Genomic DNA, 22,226 nt, shown 5'->3' with positions numbered 1-22,226 from the left:
AGTATCTGGCACTGTGCTAGGCACTTAATCCTTACAGCAATCCAAAAAGTAGGCACCGTTAGTCTCATTTTACAAACAAGGAAACTGAGGCTCAGAATAGTAAAGGAAATTCACAAGATTACACAGGTAGAGCTGGGATTTGAATCCAGAGTTGTCTGACTCCCCAAACCAGCATTGAGGGGCCCTGTCTTGTCTTGTGCAAGTGAGGGTGTATGTATAGCTCTAATCTCAACTCCAGTGTTTGGAAAATACTTATAGCAAATGAATGAGTTATGAATACATATGGGAATGGCAAGTTGCTATTGTTTTTAACATGGTCAGAGGAATTTCAAGCCCTGCAAAAATTAATTTGTGTTTGACCAAGGTCAAGGCAGAGGCTACTTATCAATCTCATCACTCCAGGCTCCATAACGGTAGGGACCAGAAGGTTTCATGCTTCTTCCAAATTATTCATCTGCCTTGGTGTTCAGGGCTTCACTCTGAGAGGGTGCAGCTCTCCTGCCATCTGACTTGGATGGATCAAAGACTCACCTCTGTCATGGCCACAACTCACCTTTGAAAAGCAGTGGGAATATCTCTTTAAATAAGAAAAATGGAAAAGTGGTGGGAGATGTGAATCTGTCTCTGTGTGTATGTGCACAAGCACTTAAATGTGGTAGACAGACATGGTACTTATTAAGACATCTGTCATTGAGAAAACATCTCGGATGGGTTCCCGTCCTCCTTCTGCGGTATTCTGTGGAGGGGTATTTATAGTTTCATCAGCATTTTCTTCCTCTTTTACAGAATTCCTTGATCACCAGCAGCGGCATCATTTTAGGAAGTGATATGAGGCTGCATTTATGTATAGCAAAGAATTTTAAGGATAATGTTTTGAAACAGACACAATGTACAGTTTTCAAGAGAGGACCTTTTGTTTCTTCCAGTATTAGGGACAAATCTCTTAAATTGGGTTTTATTTTAATTAATTGCATTTTTCCTGGGCCAAATGCACCATATCTTAATCCAAGACTTTAATGGGGATAATTTCAATCTTTGCTATAACACAGGAGAAACAAAATAATTTCATAACTCCATGGAAATTTCAGGAGAATGGTTTAGGGAGAGTACAGAAGTCCTCATTGGGGGATATAGGTTTGTGATTTCTCTGGTTCTTAGAATTTCCCATTATTTGATATAGGGCCTGATTCACAATTGAGGTGCGTACACATTTGTTGAATGAATGAATGAATTTTTGTCATAAGTTAAAATGTCCCTGGAGCCTGGACTGGAATATGACAGGGTAAAGCTTTGATCTCCTTTGTTCCAGTTTAATTATCAGAGTCCTACTGAAGATACATAAAAGTTGACAAAATAATGAATGGATAATTTACAAACATTTATATTTCAGTATTAGGAAATATGGTAAAATTAGGAAAACAGTTAAGACAATGATTTGTACAGAATTGACTAGTCAGGCAATGAATGCTTTATGGGTTACAGTTTAACAAGATTAAATGTCACATATGACATACATGTATGACAGACAATGCTTCTGATTTTGACATAAACATACCATTGGTTATACACATGAGAAACATTGGTAGTTCAATTCTGGGTTACGAAATATATAATTTTTTGATAAGACATTTCAAATTATAACATATCTCAGGCAGCATGCAGGAAAAGTCATTTATTGTACATTTGTTAGGACACACCTTGCAACAAGCTTCCATTTTTTGGTAGTTAGATCAAGAATATAGAAACCATTGAAATGATAGTATGGTTGAAGTCAGCAGTTGCATTTACTGGCTGAGAGAGCATTTCTCGTAAAAAATAAAACTCTGAATTCATTCGTTAATAAAATGCACAGTGATCATAAACTCAATTCTTTAAAAATTGTTTTTCACAATCAATTCTTATTTATTGGTGAAACAGCAGCTGCAGGAAATCTCAGTTCTGAGAGCTGGTTGTACATAATAGCAGGAATTTATTCTTCTGTGGGTTCACATGGTTACAACAGAGATGCTTACCATTTGAAATCACATATTATAACAATGGTGCTATACAAACTTCACAAATATTTGGTGTTTTGGAGTCTTAACAAATATTATGCTGTGGTTATTTCACAGAGACTAGATCAACAGGCAGTGTAAATCACATACATGTTAAGATTTTAAAAATACATTTTATACAGTAGGTTTCTGATCTCTTCAGTAGCATTTCATTTAGGTGTTTCTTGTCTTCACACTTGCAGTCCTTAAAGAAACTACAAATCTCTGGCTCATGCCAAGAAAGTCAATAGGATTGATATTTTCCCCCAGGAATATGGCTGAGTGTACATTGAATCACAGAGTCAACAAAGCAATATGTAATTTATAACAGATTACTTCTAAAATTCAAATAAGAGCTAATCTCTCAAAAGTTAACAGTTTGAACAAAACTATAGGAATCAAAAAATTTCATTTACAAAACATTTGAATGTATTTTTAAAATGGCTAGTTCTTGCTGACTGCACGAATTAAATATCCTTGGCGCACATTGCCTGTTAACCTTTTGGGAACAGGTTAACATATGGTCAGACTTCTGAGTTAACTTACATGAAATGGCTAGGCGGGAAAATTAGACAGTAATTTCAATCCATGTCGGCTTGAAAGGGAACATTTATTAGACAAGATCTGTCATTAATATTGGCGCCTTCAATTTGGAAAGATTAGCTAAAATACCCAATTGTAATTTAGGACAGGGTAAGAACTCTAGGAAAGACTGAAAAATTGAACGTCGGATGGCGGAATTCTAATCTAGCCTTCTCCAATTGGTCCAAGTTGGTTTAGCTCTCATTTCCAAGGCTTCTGTGTTTTACATTGGCTTAAAAAATATTTTCCTTGGTCCTTAGAGATAAAAAATATTGACTTTCAAAAGATAGAGGATAGGGTGAACATTTCTTACAATTATATGCATAAGAAAAGAAGTTAGTCTACATTTTACAGATCATTAAACAATGGTCTTTGGCAGAAGTCTTTATAAATAACTTCCTCCACCTCTGACATTTATTTTAGGCCAGTTTCCTTCTTGATGATATCAGGTGTAAGATCACTTGTTCACTACACTTGAAAACACCACAGATATAAAAATATATGAGTTTAGCACATATTCTTTTTGAAAGTTAAACTTTAAAGTATATTGATTCATTGATACCAGAGAAGATATTTTACACAAACATTTCTAACAATGTTGCTTAAGATCATAATTGTAACAATGTGGATAGTAAAGAGGATATGTGTACCTTTATTCCCCCACAAAATTGTGTCACTGAAAAACACTGAAAGGATCCACTGGAATCTTTTTAAATGTTATACATTGTGTTTCCCACAATATGAGTAATATATGAGGCATATCCTTTATGTGTGTGTGTGTGTGTGTGTGCGCGCGCGTGCGGGAACTCACAATGGTAAGTCTTTGAGATTACATTCATTGGCATGAAAGAATAAAAACTGAAAAATTCAGTCAAGTACCCAAATGTATTACTGACATAGTGCCACTCAGGAATTGCAAAATGCAGTGAAGTTACTTTAAAAAATAGCATTAGTCATGTGAACAATGAAGAGCATTAGGACTGCTTTCTTTGCTTTTCAAGGTAAGATCTTTTTCTCTCCATTTTCCCCTCTCTTTTCTTCCCACTCTCTCTGTCTCTGTCTTTGAAAGTTATTTGTAAAGAGTCTTTAAACTGTAACTACAGGATGCAAATGGGCCATTCTTTCTATTTTTGCCTCGCTTGGGGAATTCATGATCACCTCTTAGGGAGGGGAGGTTTGTGGCACACTGGTTTGCCACCCTTGTCTCTTTTGATGTTCTCTTGTGCTCGCCAGGGATGAGTTTGGTTTACCATTGAAAGTATCCACCAAACTTCTTCAGTGGGAAAGAACTGCCATCAGTAACCAGAACAAGGCCGGAGAGAAGTTCTAAATTTGTTTCCTACCTGAATTCTCTCTTCTCTCCTGTCTTCTCTTGGAATATTCCCCGGAGCACCGAGCAGTGTTTTGTACATATACAGAGAAGGTAAAGTGTGCTAGTTCTTGTCCTGCCCTTGCCTAGGAAGCTCCAAATGTTTCCTCAGTGTGAGCGTTCCACCGTCTACACAAACTAATAGAAGAAACCCAGGGGAGGTCCCATTGTAATAACAGTTATGCCAACAATTAGTATTATGGCTTATTAGAATAGTGTTGAATTACACCGGTGTCCTACGAAAATTACCATGAATGGCACTGAAAGGCAAGGCAGTTGAGGGATTAAAAACAATTATCTGTTACCTTCTATTACCAAGGCCCTTTTAATGTACCACAAGAAAAGGGCCTTTAGGATGTGCAACTTTTCTCCCTTAGCCTTCTGAGAGAAATCTGTAGTCTAGGTTTGTTTCAAGATTTTAAGACTTGAGCCAATATCACAAGCCATGTGTTGTGGGCAAAGGCAAGCCACCACTGTAACTTTACCTTGGGCGCAAAAGTTTCTGTAAAAATCCACTTGGGCCACAAAGGTCTGGGCGGATGTCAAGGCTCTGGATCTTGCTGATGGATCTGAGTGGGTTTCAGTACCTCTGACCCAGCCCCTCTCACTGCAAGGATGCCCTTCCCGTCACCCAAGAGGTCTGATATTGGTGATTATTCTAAGAAGTAACTTATAAAGCTTTAATTGAATAAAAGACGGAATATGCAAATGCAAATGAACATGTACATTAATGAGGAGATAGAGGAAGTGGGGACAGTACTTTAGCTAGAGCCACTGGGTGATCGAGTTGAGAGGAATTGGACTATAGGGAAAGAGCCAATGAGGAAATGTTCTCAGACATGGAAAATGCACCAAAGTGCTTTGGCCAGAAACAGGAGAGGAAACACAGCTTTTAGAGAAGCAGGTAGAATGCAGTATTATGCATCACTTGTTCTAGTTTCTGAAAAAGAACAGCCATTCCAAAATATCTGACAAGCTTGGCTCTTTCCTGCTGTTGAGCTAAAACCAGTTTGTAGTTGTCATAGCAGCTCTGACAAACTAAGACAGACAGTTATAGTGTTTCTTTCCAGAATATCAATGTTGTGCTTACATTTTAGGCTTCTTTTTAAAGGCTCTGAATTACTTTTCTGATTCAAATGGAAGGATCACAATACATATGGATGTTTTATATACTCACGAATGTGATATTTTCAGGATAGATTTAAAGAAATGTACTCACACACATACACACATACGTAACCAACAATCGTGAATTCCTTTCTCTAAACCATTTTCACAAGCTGACACTTGCTCCCTCTATACTCCCAGTTTTGTACCAATTCAAACTAGGGACCCTCCAGAGGCCTTAGGATGAATTCTGCATTGGCCGTGGTTTCCAGGCTTTATGAGCCACATGAAACTTTGAGTATATCTCCTTCTAAAGCCAAACATCACTCATAACCAGTGATAGTTTCATTTCAGTCAGTCCACAACTACCCTTTAAACCAGAAGACTATGCCTTTAAGTGCAACTCAGTACTGTTTTACAACAGCTTATCATTAAGGCAAAGGGGCCAGAGCTAATCAATAAAGAGAAAGGTGTTCAAGGTCATTTTCTAGGCCCTGGGATGGTCAGGCAAAGCAGATCAGGTGTTGGTTTTTAACAGTACTTGAAAAGCTGATTAGAAATCTCTGATTTAAGAGACTGCTAGAAGCTCAGTTATACCAGAAAAGAATATTTCTAAGGATGAATTTTCCCTTCAAGTAATATCTTAAGTGTGAATAGTGGGCATTCCTGCCCATATATTTAAATATATTGTGCATATAAAGAACCTACTATTAAAGCTTTTAAGCATCTTTCCTGGAAGGAGGTAAACAGGGGATGGCATCAGCTCTTCCTGACGACACGGGGACTGTATAATAGATCAAGAGTTCCTAAACTTGAGGAGTGTGCGTTGGAATCAACTGGGCTAGAATCACAGGTAAGACCCGAGAATTTGCATTTCTACTGAATTTGCAGGTGACGCTGATGCTGCTAGTCTGGGAACCAAACTTGAAGAATCATTATAGTAGCTTCTTCTAAAATGTCCTATAGTCAACCAAAACACTTTAACTGCACTCCTGGAACAAACCTTTTCCATGTGGAATGTGAAGGTCAGTACGGGATTTTTTTTTTTTTTTTCACTAGGCATTTCTATAATGCAGGTAAAGGACAGGTTCTGTTTGTCCTAGAGAATCTAGTACCATATCAGCATATAGAGAAAAAAGGTAAGTAAAATGTGACTCAGACTTACTAACCATGACCTTCCTATGAAGGGAATATGCCTTTTCTGTATTACTAAATTTGAGTCCCTAGAAGAATGTCTGTGCAAGCTAGGCCTCTCTTCAGAGGGTATTATTTTATTAATAGCATTCAAGGCCTCTCTTGAGTGATAACACTTCAGGATGATGAACATACTATTTGCTAAATTTGTTCATGGTTTTTTGACTGAAAGGGTTTGCTGACTTGTTTTTTTTTCTAGAAAAATCCTTTTCTAAAGCATGTCAAATGCAAGGACCTATAGAAAGGAGTATACCGAGGGAAAGAACATTGAAGGACAATCCATTAAATTTGGTTGGTGAAGTAAGCTGAACAAGCTGTCAGCACCCATAACGAGAGATTGCAGTTTGTTTGACTGCTCAGTGGACCTGGGTCAATTCCAGAGGTCAGGATGGTGCAGAGAGTTGAAGAAGATAAATTTGAGTTTGTGTGAATGAGAGCGTATCTGTTCTCAAGGAAGGCTAAATTTATTCACAGTTTCTCTGCCTTAACTATTCACTGGCCTACTGATTGACAGGGCTACTAGGGTTGCTTCAGGCACTCATCACCAGAAAATGCTTATGGTGCATATTTGTTTTTTAAAAAAAAAGTCTGTAAAAACTATCTTTCCAATGTAGGATTTCCTAATCACATCTGAAATGGGGATCACATTCAATGGGATGGATTTATCGAAATATAAAAATGTGATGCCTATTGCAACTGAACAGCATCTCTATATAGGAATTTGTAATGAGAGAAGGAAAAGTAATTTTATCCCTGAGTGGAAGTCATAGCAACTATTCTATTTAAACAAAAATATTATATATTTAAATTTTCTCTTTCAACACTGAGCTCACAGAATCACTTTCTCTGTTTAACTTCAGGAATTATTGTTTACCATTCCCCCTCCATGTTTGGCTTTGTACCTCAGTGCTAATAAAGTTAGAAAATATTACTGTTATGATATTGAAATGGTTTTGCCATTTCTGATTACATTCTAACTGGAATTCCTTCTAGCAAAAGCTTACATTTATTTCACAAAAACATTCTTTGTTTATATAAGGGGAGTTCACCATAGTTGCTTCTTCTGGTTCTCTTTCTTTTCCCATGGAAATGTCTACATCCTCTCACTACATTTTCCTCAACAGTGAAAGGTAGTGCTGGTGGTTGCAGTTTCACACTGCTAATTGGGCATGTGGGTTGTAGAGACCAGATGGTTTCTAGGGGTGAGATTTAGACTTGAAGATATCTTTTTGAGAAGTCATTTTCTCCATAATGAAGTGTTTAAAAGACATTTGAATCTGCAGTAAATGCAATTCTTTTCTCAACTTCTTTTACAGTACTTGTGTCTTTTAATATCTTTCTGCCTGGTCAATGCTGTATCCTGTTTGTAATTCTCACACTTTAGTATAAAGTAACTGCTATGAGTTTCTTCCTCCTAAAAGGTTGTTATTAAGTACGAAGAATGAAAAATAGAAGAGGAATTATTGTGGGGAGCTGTACAAACCTGAAGTTTACATTTAGAAGAATAGTAGATTCAGCTTAAGAAGGTTGCTGATGGGGAATCCATGCCAAGATTCAGTGATCTAGTCTCAACAACCAACAGGAAAATCACCAATAGTAAGGCGAATGATCTCCATGACAAACTTTTCCAAACTTGGAAGGTTAAATGCAAGACCCTGTGTCAACAACACTGGGCTTGGTTCAGTGTAGGCACTCTGGATGGGCTGGTGGAACCTAAATCCATTTATCTCATTGGTGAAAGACAGAATGTGAAGTAAAGAAAATTAGTAAACTTCTATTAATGGAAAGTTCCTTGATAAATTTCAGAATGGCCCCATTAAGCAGGCTCAATTAGATAAAATGTCTCTAGACCAAAATGGAAGGTTAATCTAATTAGAGTTCCATAACTGGACTCTTCCTGACTAAATCATGGGAGAGTGTTAATTCTCTTAAATTAATTGGTCTTGAATTCTTCATTTTATCTTAGGGTGCCTAGTATAACGCTTTGCACAAAATAAATACTTGAGGTTTGTGGAATTGCATAATTAAAAAAAATAATGGACTCTGACATTCGATTTTAAAATTGCTCCATTGCCTTGATTGTATAGATTTTTTTAAAAAGTTTTAAAACAGTAATATTGAACAGAATAGAAAGTGAGTCAATGATTCTGGAACAAAAACTTGCTAATCTGACTAATTTTCTGCCCTCTTTGGCTTGCTTGCTTTCTGATTTTTTCCCCCCTCAGGAGATTACCCAGTTGATATTTATCTAGCTCCAGTATCCAGACCTGAATTTTAATTGATAAATACTGTTCAAGCACTTTCAGCATCTCTCAACTCTTATTGATTTGGAGGAGGGGGGAGGGTGGAGAGGGCAGAAAGACAAAACGACATTTCAGATCTTGGCATCAAAGTCATTTCTGACTTTGATTAGGACTTGGAAATATTTCCTCAAATCTTTTTTTTCTGGGTTGCAGTCACTTTAAGGAAGTGGATACAATGTGATGTAGAGACAATTAGAGCAGTCTTTGCTTTTGTACAAAACTTTGGGATCAATCAATGAGGTACCCGCCATTTTTTCATAGTACAAACTCTGGAATGGACTGCTTCTCCTGGAGAATTGGGAAATAAAAGGCATTGTCTGGACCTATTTTATTATCTTTCTCCCAAAGAATGAGTATGAGGAAATAGTCCACTGGTAACCACGACAGATAAAAACAAGGAAGAGCAACACATCAAGACACTCTACCAGAAGCCCTGCCCTCCTCAATAACTCAGCAGCCTGTGCTGAACAGTCCTCTTCATTGTTTCCAAATATTATTGACTATTTTGTCTGTTGCTTTAAAGCAACCCAAACCGATTTTGATTTCTTCCTAATACAGACCCAGTGTCCTGCCTTTAGATAAAGCCACAATAATACCATTCATAGATCTGATGTTGGTTAATGGAAGTGTCAAACTCTGAAGAGGTATGAATTAATTCTAAACAGCAATAAAGCAATTATTTTCATTTTACTGATGAAATGACTTCTAGAGTTGGAGTGTCAGAGTACTGGAGGGAAAGAAAGATTCAAGTTTAGATTCTTTATCGCTCGGTCCAATCCACTTGGCTGTACTGCTTTCTCAGTGTTTTAAAAAATTGGTTCTATGGCTGCAAGTTTGAAAAAAAATGGGTTCACTTTCCATGCATGCAAAAGTCAGGTTATTGGGTTGTACGACTCTGGAATCACTCTAGGTATTATTCCCTTCAAGTGAAAAAAATACTCAGGCCATATCTAACACAGGGTGTGCAAGGGTGGTGGCATGGCCTGTGGTCTGGGATTGGCCCCATCTACTTTGCCCACTTCCCACCCCATCTAGTGTTTGAATGGTGATGTGCTTATGATGTTGATAGCAGTCCATCCCCTTTAGTGTACTCACTTGCCTCTAGATACTTGATGAATGGGCTAAGACAGAGCAGTGGTTGGGCACTGCTACATTACTAAATCCCATGTCTCAATAATTAGCATACATTTTCCTGATAGCTTTGCAAAAATGCAATATTTGCTTCAGATTTGGCATTTCAAAACATCTCTTCTTATGTTTGAATTTAAAAAATTTAAATCGTCAAAATTTTAAAGGTGATAAATTTAGTCCATTTTGAAAAGAAGGACAACTGTCTTCCTTTTGGCTTTCTCTCACCATTTGCAGTTGTTTCTGAAGGTCGTACACAGGGATTTAGAGTCTGAAGTAGGAAAAGAGGGCATAGAAGCAGGGTTGCTGATGAAACTCACTGCTCACAGCTTCTTTGGGTGCTAGACTCATTTCTCAACAAAATGGAGGCAGGTATTGGAAAAAGTCCTAATCCATTTTTATGAGAAAGGTGTCCATTTTTTTTTTAAAGTAAATCCAGGAAGAATTTGTGAGAACAGTCTGAGAATAACAAGAATATTTTAAGCCTCATGCATACATTTCCCATAGCATCATCTGTCTCAAAGAAGATTTGTAGTGTCAAATTTCCTATAGGCTTACTGATAGCAGCAAAAACTTTGTTATCTTAAGAGGCTTGAAATGAAACTTCGAAGGCAATATTTTCTTGCAAATTGTGATAATAACAATTGTGGCTAATAATAACAACTTTCAGTTTGCATATGATGTTATCCTCTTCTTAGATGAAATATCATAAAATTTTTGTGCGTGAAATAGCAATAAAATAAAGTCCTTCTGGTATTTCCGAGTACATGTCCCAAACAGGGTTCAATATGTAATGAAGCAGTTGATTAAATAGGTTCCAATGATTGGCATCAGCATTGCCATCCATTCCATAAGCCACTCCTCCTTTGACAGGACTCCTTGAAAAATCTCATGTACAGACTGATTGAAAGAGCTAGGTTACCTGATAGTAGGATTTTGGAGAACAAGAGCGTTGTGGGTTGGTTCAGGTAAGAAAATTGAAGCCAAACTACAGTTAGTGGAGGATCTACACAGTGGTGGAAGATTCAGTGCCTAGGATCTACGGCAGAATTGGGTGGCGACCATATTCCTTTGCTCCCAACACGTCAAAACACATTTCTAGAAAATGTGGACTGATGCATGGGACCCTCCTGCTGAGGGCTGTGTTTCAAGGGAAAATAAACAAATCTCATCTGTTTAATCCTCCAAGTTTTGACCTAGACCAGGATATTTTTTCCAAGAGCTGTTTGCAACCCACCCCAAAAGTTGAGGGTAACTGGAACAGTCAGAAAGGAGCTCCACTTGATTATAAAGCTTTTCTATCAGAAATGTTTGCTAAATAAAGAGGAAAAAAAGGAATTTATTTCTTCCCTTAATTAAAAAATTTACTTATTTTTAAAGAAGAATGTACATAATTGACATTATCCTAAGCAGTTTTCAAACAACATGGAATTAGCATCTTTAGCTAAAATGGAAAAAAATAGTAAGGAATATGGCTTTCTGCCATGCCCTTCCCCTTCTTTCTGTTTATAAAAGGGCTCTGCTAAAGAGGAATGCTAGTGGAATATGGGCTTTTAGGGCAATCCTAGATATCCAGAAATGCTTAAGTAATTTGACTCATGTCGTCTATTTTTGTATTTATGTATTTATCTCTATGCTCTAGGGAGAAATAGGATAGAGAGGATTTGATTCTGAATCCTTGTCTGATTCTCATAGACATAATCTTCTAACTAGCATTTAAAATCTTTTTTGTTTGCTTGTTTGTTTTTGCATTAGTTGGAGTGGCAACTTTTGATAGAAAGAAGATGGAAAACAATGCTTCTATTTGCTGTACGTTGAAAGGCAGTGTCAGAGCGTTTTAACTACTGGCAGATCTGTCTCGCTCTGTGGCTTGTTTGGGCTAAACACGAACTTCATATTCTACCTGATATATTAATTGTTTTGAATATTAAATTAATTCTGAAATGTCAACAACATCAAAATGGAATCAGTCTGATAAATGAAATTGTCAAGTCATTAAGCTATAAAATTCAGTGACCTCATGGCTTAAAAAAGGAAGATATTGAAGGCATTTTTATGAGACACTGGATAAGTCCAGTGTATTTCACAAAACAATTCACTAATTTGGAAAAGTGCACCAAAAGCCTACTTTTTTGCTTGCTATAGCTTTCTGTATGCCAGCTTCCACTTACATATAAAACCTGAGAATATAAGTTAAAAGTGTGCTGTTGTTTCTTGGATAAGGAATCAAAATTCCTTAAGTGTGATGACTTTGAAATGTCTTAGACAAGGGTAATTTATGGTGAGATCCTACTTAACACATTTTCTTTGTGCTAATTCTCTCACTTTGTGGATATGTTCTTGTCAATAACATTGATAATTCCCATCCAAATCATTACTTTAGCCTTATTACTCAATTATATCAGCATAATTGGAGTGAAAAATCTTTCAAGATTTCTTCCTTGAAGTATTTTTCGAAGGTAATGGTAAGATGAGTATGGGAAGGTAGAGAAAGATGCCTATAGAGAATATTATTTTTTCTCAAACTAGCCATCTGACATATCACTTTTATCTTAAATATTTATATAATTCAGTTTATTCTTCTTTTAGGTGAAATTTTTTAAAACTAGTTACAAATTTGTTTGTTAGAATTATTTCTTCCATTTGGGAAGAATGGTTTATAGAGTCAAGTATGTGATCTTCACGTTAGAGAGTGGGTCAATATAAGTCTAGAATCACATTTTTAGGAAAGATTGCCTTAGAGATTTTATTTCTTGTTCTACATGGTTTCTAGGAATCTAATAAAAAGTTCTGTAAGTAAAAGTGGGTTATTCAACTTGGGAATGTAGAGGAAAGGTCTGTGAAAATCTTTGGGCTAGATCCTTCCAGGTGAATAAATGATTTCCGGAGCAGTGAACTATCTAAGCATTTTAGTAGTTTAGTGCATGTTCCTCCCACCCCCTCCCAGCCCATCATCTCTTGTATTTGCCTACGTAGATCTGTCTTTTTAGTCAACAAATTAGGAGGGGTGGACTATGTATTTACTGTCAAAATTGACTCAATTACATTGAGGTTAGCTGAATTTCTCTCCTGATGTATTTGGTTATTGATATGAATTTTCGCTACCATTTGCATATTTGCAATATATATACCCACAGAGAAGAATTTGATGAACGCATATTTCTTGAAGGCACAGAAGTTAAATATATATATTTTTTGTGCTTACATACTTTCATCTCTGCAGAAACTCTTATAGGGATTGGGGGAGAGGGGTTATTCCTGATCCAGACCTACATATGTTGATAGAATAAAAGGCTAGGGAGATGGGCACTGAAACATAATAAATGTGATCCAAAGAGGAATACAGTCAGTAATACAACTGTAGTGTGTAACTGTTTATAATATACAGCATAATCTTTCCTGAAAATTTACAGAGACTCCACACTATATTCTAACGACTCTTTTCTAGCCGGAATGCAATTATGTTTGACCTTCCCTACGACGAGTTCCCTTTCAGAAAAGGATGTCCAGAACAATCACCTTTAGCATGAGCCTTTCCCATTGCTGACATGTGATTATCATTAAGGGTGATGCATGTAACAGGAGAACTATAAAGGCTGAATTAGGGAAGAGGAAGATTGCGATTGCCTATTCCCGGGGGTGATTCCTCTCTAACGTTGAAAAAGGTGAGGGCAGCATGATTCTAAAGAACGTGAGATGCTGCAGAAGCTCTGAAGAACTTCATTGACAACAGAGAGACAAGGCGATTCCAGGCAGGAAAGTCCTCCTGAGAAGATGGGATCATAGTTTTAACCACTAACTCAGGTTGCTTTTTGAAGTTATGAAGTAAAGTTATTACCTACAAAGAAATACATTAAGTAAACAACAACTGACACAATGACTATTAATTAAAATGTCCCTTAGGATAAGAGGACCTTTGACAAAACTGAAATTGGGGAGCCTGTGAATGCATCTTTTAGGACATCTTGACAGGCAGGGAACAAGTCACAGAGAGCTAAGTACTCACTGTTTCTTGTAGGCTGGGAAGCTGAAGTGCTTTTTTCCTTAGGAGTCCCACCTCTCAGTGGTTACTACTTTTGTATATGATTAGTAATGGGCTGACTAAGCTCTAAAAATGACATATGCAACTATTACAAGTGATTACCCTTCCCATGCCATCCTTGTAGGTGGGACCCCATCAGGACATTTGAACACTTGAAAGGTGCTGTGTGAAATGAAGATGATGAATGCGGCTAGAAGGGATAAGTACATGACAGTGTAAAAGAAGAGCAGAAATGCAATCCATTAAGAAAAATCTGTAATTAGATCAGAAATAAATCTAATGAATACAATCCACTCATAACAGCATGTGTCTTTCTCTGCAAGATAAATATAATTTTGTATGTCTCTTCTACACAATATACTCATTTGTTTTTGGACTGAAATTCTCATTTGTCTTTGCTCAGTTTTACCAATAGCAAGAATACTTGTTAAAGTGGAATGATTACTACAACAAAGGCCACATGCCTTTTGTAGTTTGGGGTGAGATCTGATGTTGTACATTGTCGACCATGAATGGCCAGAGTCTTCTTGAAGTTAAGAAACTACACTTAGGGCATGTTCTGGATGCAACTGCCCAAGACTGGAGACAGGATATATGAATCAGACAGAGACGCCACATCTTGGACCAGGAAACATTGAAAGGAGTCTTAAAGGGGCTGCTAAAAAGAATATGCACCTGCAAAGCTGATGTATACTCTTGAGAAGGTGATATGCTGTCACTATAAGAGAATGGAGGGCTTCATCTATCAGAGGAAACATTATTTTTCTATTTGCTTTCACAAACTTCTCAGATGTATGCAGAGCAAAGCAGTTGGTCTCAGGCTTGGTTTTTTTTCCACAGGTTATGATCAAGGGACTTTGGGCTGTGGCATCTCAAGCCTCATGACGTAAAGGCAGTGGGAGCATGAGCTTTCTGTCCCATTAACAGTGAGACCACTGCAGAAATGGACTGCATTAGGGATTCTCATTGTGGATGAGGGCTTCCTATCAGAATCTCTGTAGGGTTGTTTGAAATAGCATCTTCTATAGCTTAATTTTATATTTGGAAAACAACAGTAACGACGGCAATCTTAGTGTTTATGCTATGAACCACAGAGAGCAAAGCTCCATGAAATCTTCACTGGTGGTAGGCTTGAATCAGAGTCTTTGAAAGAGTTAAAATTAGCTTAGAGAAGGTGTTGGACCACAGCATTTTGCTGAAGAAGGGTTGTTATAGGGTCAAGGCTGTGTTGGTCATTGAATTAATCTTTTGGCTGTTTAAAGAAGTAAATGTTGGCTACCCATATTGCATTAAGTCAAAGATCAGTACCCAGGAGACAAATCAATTGTTTGACTCCAAGAAAATATTTAAATTATCCCTAGTTCCTTCACATATAAAAGTGTGCCACACACAACCTGCCACATATAATGAATATTCTATATGTAGATACAATGAAGAATTCTAAAGAAAATTTTAAGGATGATCAGATGAATAAAGAATCATTTGTAGGCAGACAGTGAACAGATTCTATAGATTACAGTATGAACTAAATCCACTGATATTAAGGTAGACTTGCAAATATGTGCACAAGCTTTAGGGGTCAAAACTTTTTTTTTTTCCCACAAATGTTAATTCCCCTTTTGGGGTCACCTCTCCCTATACAGGTTTGATTGTATGATACATGAAGTCAATAGCCTATATAATTAGACAGTCAGAACTTATCAATGCCAGGCAGAAGTTCTACGGGAAATGAGAGAAATACAGTGTATGATACTAAAAGACCAATTCACTTATTTATTCCTTGAGAAGCAGCTAGATACACATTTCCAATGATCAATTATATTGGGTTTGATTGATTTGATATAATACTCTATACAGTAAAAGGCTGTATGGGTTCATTTCCTTGGATACAGAAAAGATGCAGGTAGAGTGGCACTAATATATGTTAAAAGACAATTAGTGAAATTGAAGAATGCCAAGATAACACTGCTTTCCAATATTTATCTCAGCACTACAGGATAGGCAAATATTCTGACCCTTAACTGTGCTTTCTTGAGAAATTAAAAATGAAACATTGCATGGCCAAAGGGTTGACATTTTCAAGAGTTTGAATACTGGGTGTCTATCTTCTTTCTTTTGGATGAGGATACCAATTGCACAATAATACTTTTTGGTCTTTATTTCTTCAAAACATGAAAACAAAAAATGAAGTAGATGACAATGAAAAGGGAGAAAACATTCCATACAGAATATGCTGTATCACTAGTGGTTAAATCAGAAACAATTAGAAACTTTATTTGTCTGTGTCAATAATGTATATCATTTATAAGGAACAGCACAATTAGTGCAGTTTTTTCCCTAAAGCTGTGCACAATACACACAAAATGAAATAATCAAACAAATAAAATGAAATAATTGTACACAACTATAATAATTAACAACCACCCTGAAAAACCAGAATCAATATTTTCCCTATGGCATGAAAATTTAAAAAGCAAACAAACTAAAAAACTTTGAATTTGAAATTGACCAACAGCAAGAATTTCTTAAAGTCCTCTGTGAAAATTCGCTATGGAATTACTGTCATTCCAAATCCAGCTAAAAAGTGAGTGCAAAATCCTGCTAATGTTTAAGCAACTTACATCCCTTAACTATATTTCCTTGGTATTGCTAGGCTAGCTTTCCACTTGGTAAATCTCAAAAAAAAAATAAATATTAAATAAAGCACGGGTTAGAAGGTGTCCCCCCAAAGGATCATGGCTGCCTGTGTTGGGCCACGACAGGTCAGGCATGAGTCGGTGGCAGATGGGAGCAATCACAAAGCTGTGGGGCATACAAGAGTAGTTTCCCAAGAAAGATAAAAAAAAAAACCGGGATTAACTAGGCCTTGCCCCTGATCTCAATCACCAACATGGTTGCCTTTTCCTTGGTTTAAAATGGGAGCTGTACAGATCTGCAAGATTGGTCAAGGATAAATAGGGTGCTCTTCCAAGTCTATGTTTATAATTTTCTACCTAAAGAAAATCCCAGTATTTGAGACAGTTGGACCATTGTTATTTGTAGAGTTTCAATGTGTTTATGTTAGTTTCATAATCGTGTTTTCCCCACAAGATAAAACTGTTTCCATATGACCGTGTTGGACTTGACTCATGGAAATAGCAATCACATGAACTCTAAACCCCTACGGACAGGGATCTGGGCTGCCTGGTTTATGGTTTAGTCCCCAGGAGATAGCGTAGTACCTGCCATGTTGAGTGGGTAATCGGCATTTAATTATTCATTCAACCACCAAATGTTTATGAATTGACAATTGATCATGATTACTAAATGGAAGAAGAGAAAATAAGTTTCAACAGCTTTTATTTCTTAAATATCTTTGAATCAGTACAGAGAAGTCTCTATCCTGGGATTCCCCATAAGCAGAGACATCACTGAGAGGCAGGCAAAAATCATTCCTTTTCCCTCATTAGTGGACTCGTTACTTTGGAATATTGGGTTTATCCCATGCTCTTTGGTATTTTGAAATAGAAAGAGCCATTCTTTGTAAATGGTTAAAAACCTCTCGGTGCCATCCTCCTGGGAGGCACTGATCTCATTTAATTGCTTGCTCTTCAGTCAGATGTCAAGGAGACACACCTTACAAGGTCCACTGGCCACCTGACTTTTTTCCTACTCACAAACTGCAGATACAATCAAAGGGGTCTGCATGGTGACAGAAATAGGGCTCAAAATAGCCTTTTACATAAAAAATAAAATGAATAAACCAGCACTATCTACCATCTGTGCCAGACAGAGCAGATGTGAAATAAATACTTGGGGGAAGGGGTGTTGTAGAAATGGAGGCTCTCAAAGTCCAGGCATGTGTAACTCACCCACTTCTCTACCATACCTTACTCCTTGGCCTTCCTGAATTAACGGGTGATGCTTACAGGCCTCTGATGTGTTCCACATGGCTAATATTCCATAAGATACTTTGTAGTTTGTCTGCTGAACCCCTCAGTAACTTTAAATTTCCACATGACAGTTATTGCTTCTTAGAAATGAATGTGCAGATCCATGAACATATAAGCCATTTTTCTCCTTTTATCCCGAGTAATAATCAAATTCAATAACAACACAAAAGTACCAACTCAGGTGAAAAAACAACTCATGTCTTCAACGTCCAAGCAATGTTGATGAATGGGAGGATGGAATATGCTACACTCTACTATATACAAATACACTTTTTGTTTTGTTTTTCATCCATGCACTGTGTAACAAGTATCACAACAACATTCCCAAACAGGCACATGAAAAAGAAGGAGCAAATGTTCAGTCGTGACTGGAACAGGACTGTGCAGGCCATGGATGCTTTTGAAAATAAAACTGATGGATAATCCTAGGCAATAGCAACATGGGACTGGGACACATATTGATGCAAATGGAAAAGGATGATGTGCTCTTTGAATGGGGCTAGTCTTCCTATTTGCATCGGGCGTGGGGGTCAGGAGGAAGAGGGTTGGGACAGGGGACTGAGGAGGAGTAGCTGGGCTGGATCACCAGAGTAAGGGCCTTACTAATCATAGTCCAGAGCTAAAAAGATAAGAAAAATAGGATTTTGCATGTTCCTGGGAATCTAGGCACATCATCCCTATACTTGTTGAACAGCAGTGCCAGGTATTATGTCTTTAAATACCAGATAGTATCTAGAACCATCACTTTTCCTGGCTCTATTAGAGCTTCTTCTTGGAGGCAGATTCCCTTCTGCTCAGATTCTGGAGTTGAGCAAGAAACTTGGTAAAATAGTGAAGACATGCTTCCTCTTCCATGCCCAGATCCTTTTTTAATCAAAAATAATTTTAAAAATTTGGGAGGAGGGGAATCTTAACGATTTAACATTTGCATTTGGCTCGGTCATCACCTTTCATAAAGAGAAGAAAAACCCCTGACCCTCCCAACAACAAAAACCAAAAGAAAACAAAAGAAAAGCCAAGCCTCAATCACCTCCCCAGTCCCACCAAAACCAAAAGCATAAACAAGAAAACAAATCAAAGCCTTAATGATTTATCAATCTGGAGATTGTACATCCCTTCTAGGCCGAGCTGCAAAGATGGATGGACGGCCCTGCCTCCACGCCTTGTTCAATACGATGATGCCCCTGGGAATGGGAGGAGATGGTTTCTCGCTTCGGCCCTAGTACAGAGTATGCTCTTGCAAGCCGGATTCCATCAGCAGGTAAGAGAACACGACAAACGTCAGTTTCCTCTGTTCATTATACATAAATCTTTATGTATATATATATGTATATATATATATATATATAAATTTGCTATATCTGATTGTTCCTTTAGAAGCCTTTTATGTGGCAGTAGGCCTCCAGGGAGGAGAAGAAAATGTACAAGAGCCACAGGAGGACAAAGAGGCAGGATGTGAGGAGCTTGGCAGTCCGGGGCCCACCCAGCTCACCTCCGATTTCCGGCCTCCGCCGATACAGCAGGACCCCCACATTGATGAAAGCAAAGATGGTGAAGAGAGTGACAGAGAAGGCCAGCGTGCCAGGGGACACTTTGAACTGTTCCCCGTTGGCTGCGTGGTAGATGGCAGCGATGGACCAGGCCACGCCGATTCCCAGGAAGACGTTGACCGCGTTGCTGCCGGTGACGTTACCTATGGAAGCGTCAGCGTACTGGTCCTGGGTGGCTGCCACTTTGCTTGCAAACGTGTCTGCAGAGAAAGAAGAATGAGGCAAAGACACTGTTAACTCTTAAGATGTCTGTGGAGTGCTGGAAGCTTTAGCTGTGTACTCTAGAATCAAACCCTGATGTAGACCCAGTGACCTAGAGTGGGCTTTGATGTTCCTTTGAGGCCGAGTTGTGTGGTTTGAAGAATAGGATCTAAAATCAGGAGTGCTAGCTGTGCTTCTGCCTGACTGGGTGATCTTGGGTAAGTTCTTTACCTGCAGACACCCCAGTTCTTTATAATGGAACTGTTATAAAGGCAGCATTTTAAAAAGCATAATTACAGGCCATATACATTAGAATATCAGGAGGGCCTTCTTAAGTCTCCATCCAGCCATGCTGCATCATAACAACAAAGGCCCAGGGAACTGTTTTAACAATATCCCAAAAGATTCTTAAGCATTACAGGTTAAGAATGGCTGCTGGATGGTATTACTAAAAGATGCTGTATCATCAGCTGCATTTTATGGATGAGAACATAAAAGAGTCAGGAGATATTTGCAAAGATTCAAGAACAAGTCAATAGTGGAACTGAAAAGAATTGAACTATAATAGTAGCTGACATTTGCCAAAAGCTTTAAGAATAGGAAAGCAGATTCACTTAGTTACCACTTCAGATTTTGACAACAACTCTATGAGGTGAGGAAACTTTGTAGGTGAGGAAACTGGGATTAGAGAAGCTAAATCATGGGTGCAACATAACACAACTAAGAAGCAGCCATGTCAGGATTCGAGCGAGGCCCCTACCTTCAAGGCCAATGCTTGTCCAGTCTGCTTCGTGCCTTTCACCATGCCCTGCGTACCCAGGACCATCCTCAAACTTCTCTGCATCAATAACCCAGAATAGATCTTTTTTCTCAAAATAGGAAAGTCATGGTCCATTATAGGGGTAGGATAAGAGTGATTTATGATTCTTGTTGAGTAAATTACAGGAGTTCAGACCACATTTGGACAAGGGAGTTTCAACTCGTGCCTTCGCCGCTGATTGTGTGACCCTGGGCAGATTACTTAACTTCTCTGAGCCTCCATTTCCTAATCTGTGAAAGGGGAATTATGAAATCCACTTCTAATGCTATTGTTCATTGAAATGTTGTATGTAAAATGCTTACTATGCTTCTTGGGACAAAGTAAGAGTAGTTCTTTTTATTGTTTTGGAAAAGGGCATGTAAGTTGACCAAGCTTTATCAGTGAATAGTTGGGGTGGGATCTGAAAAAGCTCCCTACTAGGCCCGTAAATAGAACTTGCACAATACTCAATTTCTTGACCATGCAATCGATCAAAGGACTTACCATTATCAAAGTCTTTTCATTTATCTTTACAAAATACTTTGCACAGGAGTTTTATAGTATACGTTAATAATTGTCAAATTGAACTCACATATGCAAAGGCAAGTATGGAAGTGTTAGATCAGTACAAGTTGTATAATCCTCTCTGGTCCTCCTGAGGTCCCTGGCATACTCTGAGCATGTGTGTAGGCTGTATGCCTGATAGTTGGTCTAGTTTCTCCTCTCTGTTGTTATCCTCTTGCTGCCATCCTTCCTCTGTAATTGCGAATGGGCACACTATGTAAAGCACGTGAGTTCCTATCTGCCTGTAGAGTCTTGTGCTTTAAAATGGGTATGAAGGTTCTGTAGGCTGCTCAGAGGCTATTGCATCTGCAGTATCACATTCTTTCTGAAAGGGAGATGGTCACCCTGAGGGCGCATCTCATTGACTCTGACCTCTGTCTATGATGAAAGACAGGCTTCAATTACTATTTTTTAATAAAAGAAACTAAGGCAAACACTGTTTCCTCTGGCCAGGCACTATGCTATACATGTTACCTCCATATTCTCATTCAATCCTCTCACCAGCCTTACGAAGTAGATATCATTATCCCTGTTTTACAATTTATGGAACAGTTATGTTGTGATATTACATCTCTTGGACAGGGTCTTTGATTTCAGAGCCCATGCTCTGTCCATACCACGATGTCCCTCTCAAGAGGGCTAATGAGTTTTCCTTTCCTCTTAGCCCACTTCAAGTTACCCTGTTCCTTTCACTTGGAGACTCTGAAACAGATTCTCACTGAACCCTCTTTCCTGTATCAGTTGGAGAAAAGACTGAAGAAATCACAGGCAGTTTGTTAATCCTCCTTGGTGGATGATCCACAATCCCCTTTTACAGCCCAATCACAGAGGCTGGGGAGTAAAAGCAAAGCAAGATCAGTCTTAATGGTCTCTTGCACTTCATTATTAAGAGTTATTAAGAGCTGATGCAGCAGCAGCCTCAGGAAAAAAAAAAAAAAAAGAAGTCATTTTGTTTTTCTTTTTCAAGGACAGGCAGCTGAGCAAGGAAAATAGAGGAAACGGGAGCACAGCTAAGGAGAAAGCAGCTTAAAGCCCTGCTGCCACCAAGCGACACCTGCGAGGTTGTTCTGAGCTGAGATGGCTGCTGGCACTGGTGGTGGGGAACAGATGGCCATGTTAGGTGGGGACAGTGCTGGGGGCAGGTGCTTACTCCCTGTGTTGGGTGCAGATCACCCAGAGCTGTTCCCCAGCAGAGACCTGCTTCTCTCTGCTGTCACGTGGGGCATGGCTCTCTGGGCAGCCTGGTGCCCCCTTTCCACTCTGAAACTTACTGAGACTTTCCTAATGGCCCCTCTGCCACTGCACCAACTGGAAGGGAGGGTGGTGTAAACCAAAGATTCCTGGGTCCAGGGACACTGGAAACTTAAACTTATCCTTGTGCCCTGAATGCAAAGCACACCTGAATCTGCAGTGGTTTCATCT

At 38.4% G+C, this 22,226-nt stretch overlaps 1 protein-coding gene across 24 annotated transcripts in view; it reads right to left on the bottom strand.

Moving 5' to 3' along the window:
* Nucleotides 1-15,237: 15,237 nt before the first annotated feature.
* SLC8A1 (solute carrier family 8 member A1) overlaps nucleotides 15,238-22,226 on the bottom strand; it is a 376,616-nt gene continuing 369,627 nt past the window's right edge. For 16 of the 24 annotated variants that reach the window (XM_037807858.1, XM_037807860.1, XM_037807859.1 and 13 more), the window contains one exon: nucleotides 15,239-19,440. In XM_037807858.1, the coding sequence (XP_037663786.1) occupies nucleotides 19,064-19,440 (377 nt within the window). In that variant the 3' untranslated portion in view covers nucleotides 15,239-19,063. Of the gene's footprint in view, nucleotides 19,441-22,226 lie in introns of all 24 variants that reach the window. The other 8 variants (XM_037807837.1, XM_037807853.1, XM_037807855.1 and 5 more) reach the window with 2 other exon arrangements.

The sequence above is a fragment of the Choloepus didactylus genome, chromosome 17 (genome assembly GCF_015220235.1).
Source record: "Choloepus didactylus isolate mChoDid1 chromosome 17, mChoDid1.pri, whole genome shotgun sequence".
NCBI classification, from domain to species: Eukaryota; Metazoa; Chordata; class Mammalia; order Pilosa; family Megalonychidae; genus Choloepus; species Choloepus didactylus.
Note: the sequence above shows the minus strand (reverse complement) of the source record. Positions and strands in the feature narration are given on the sequence as shown.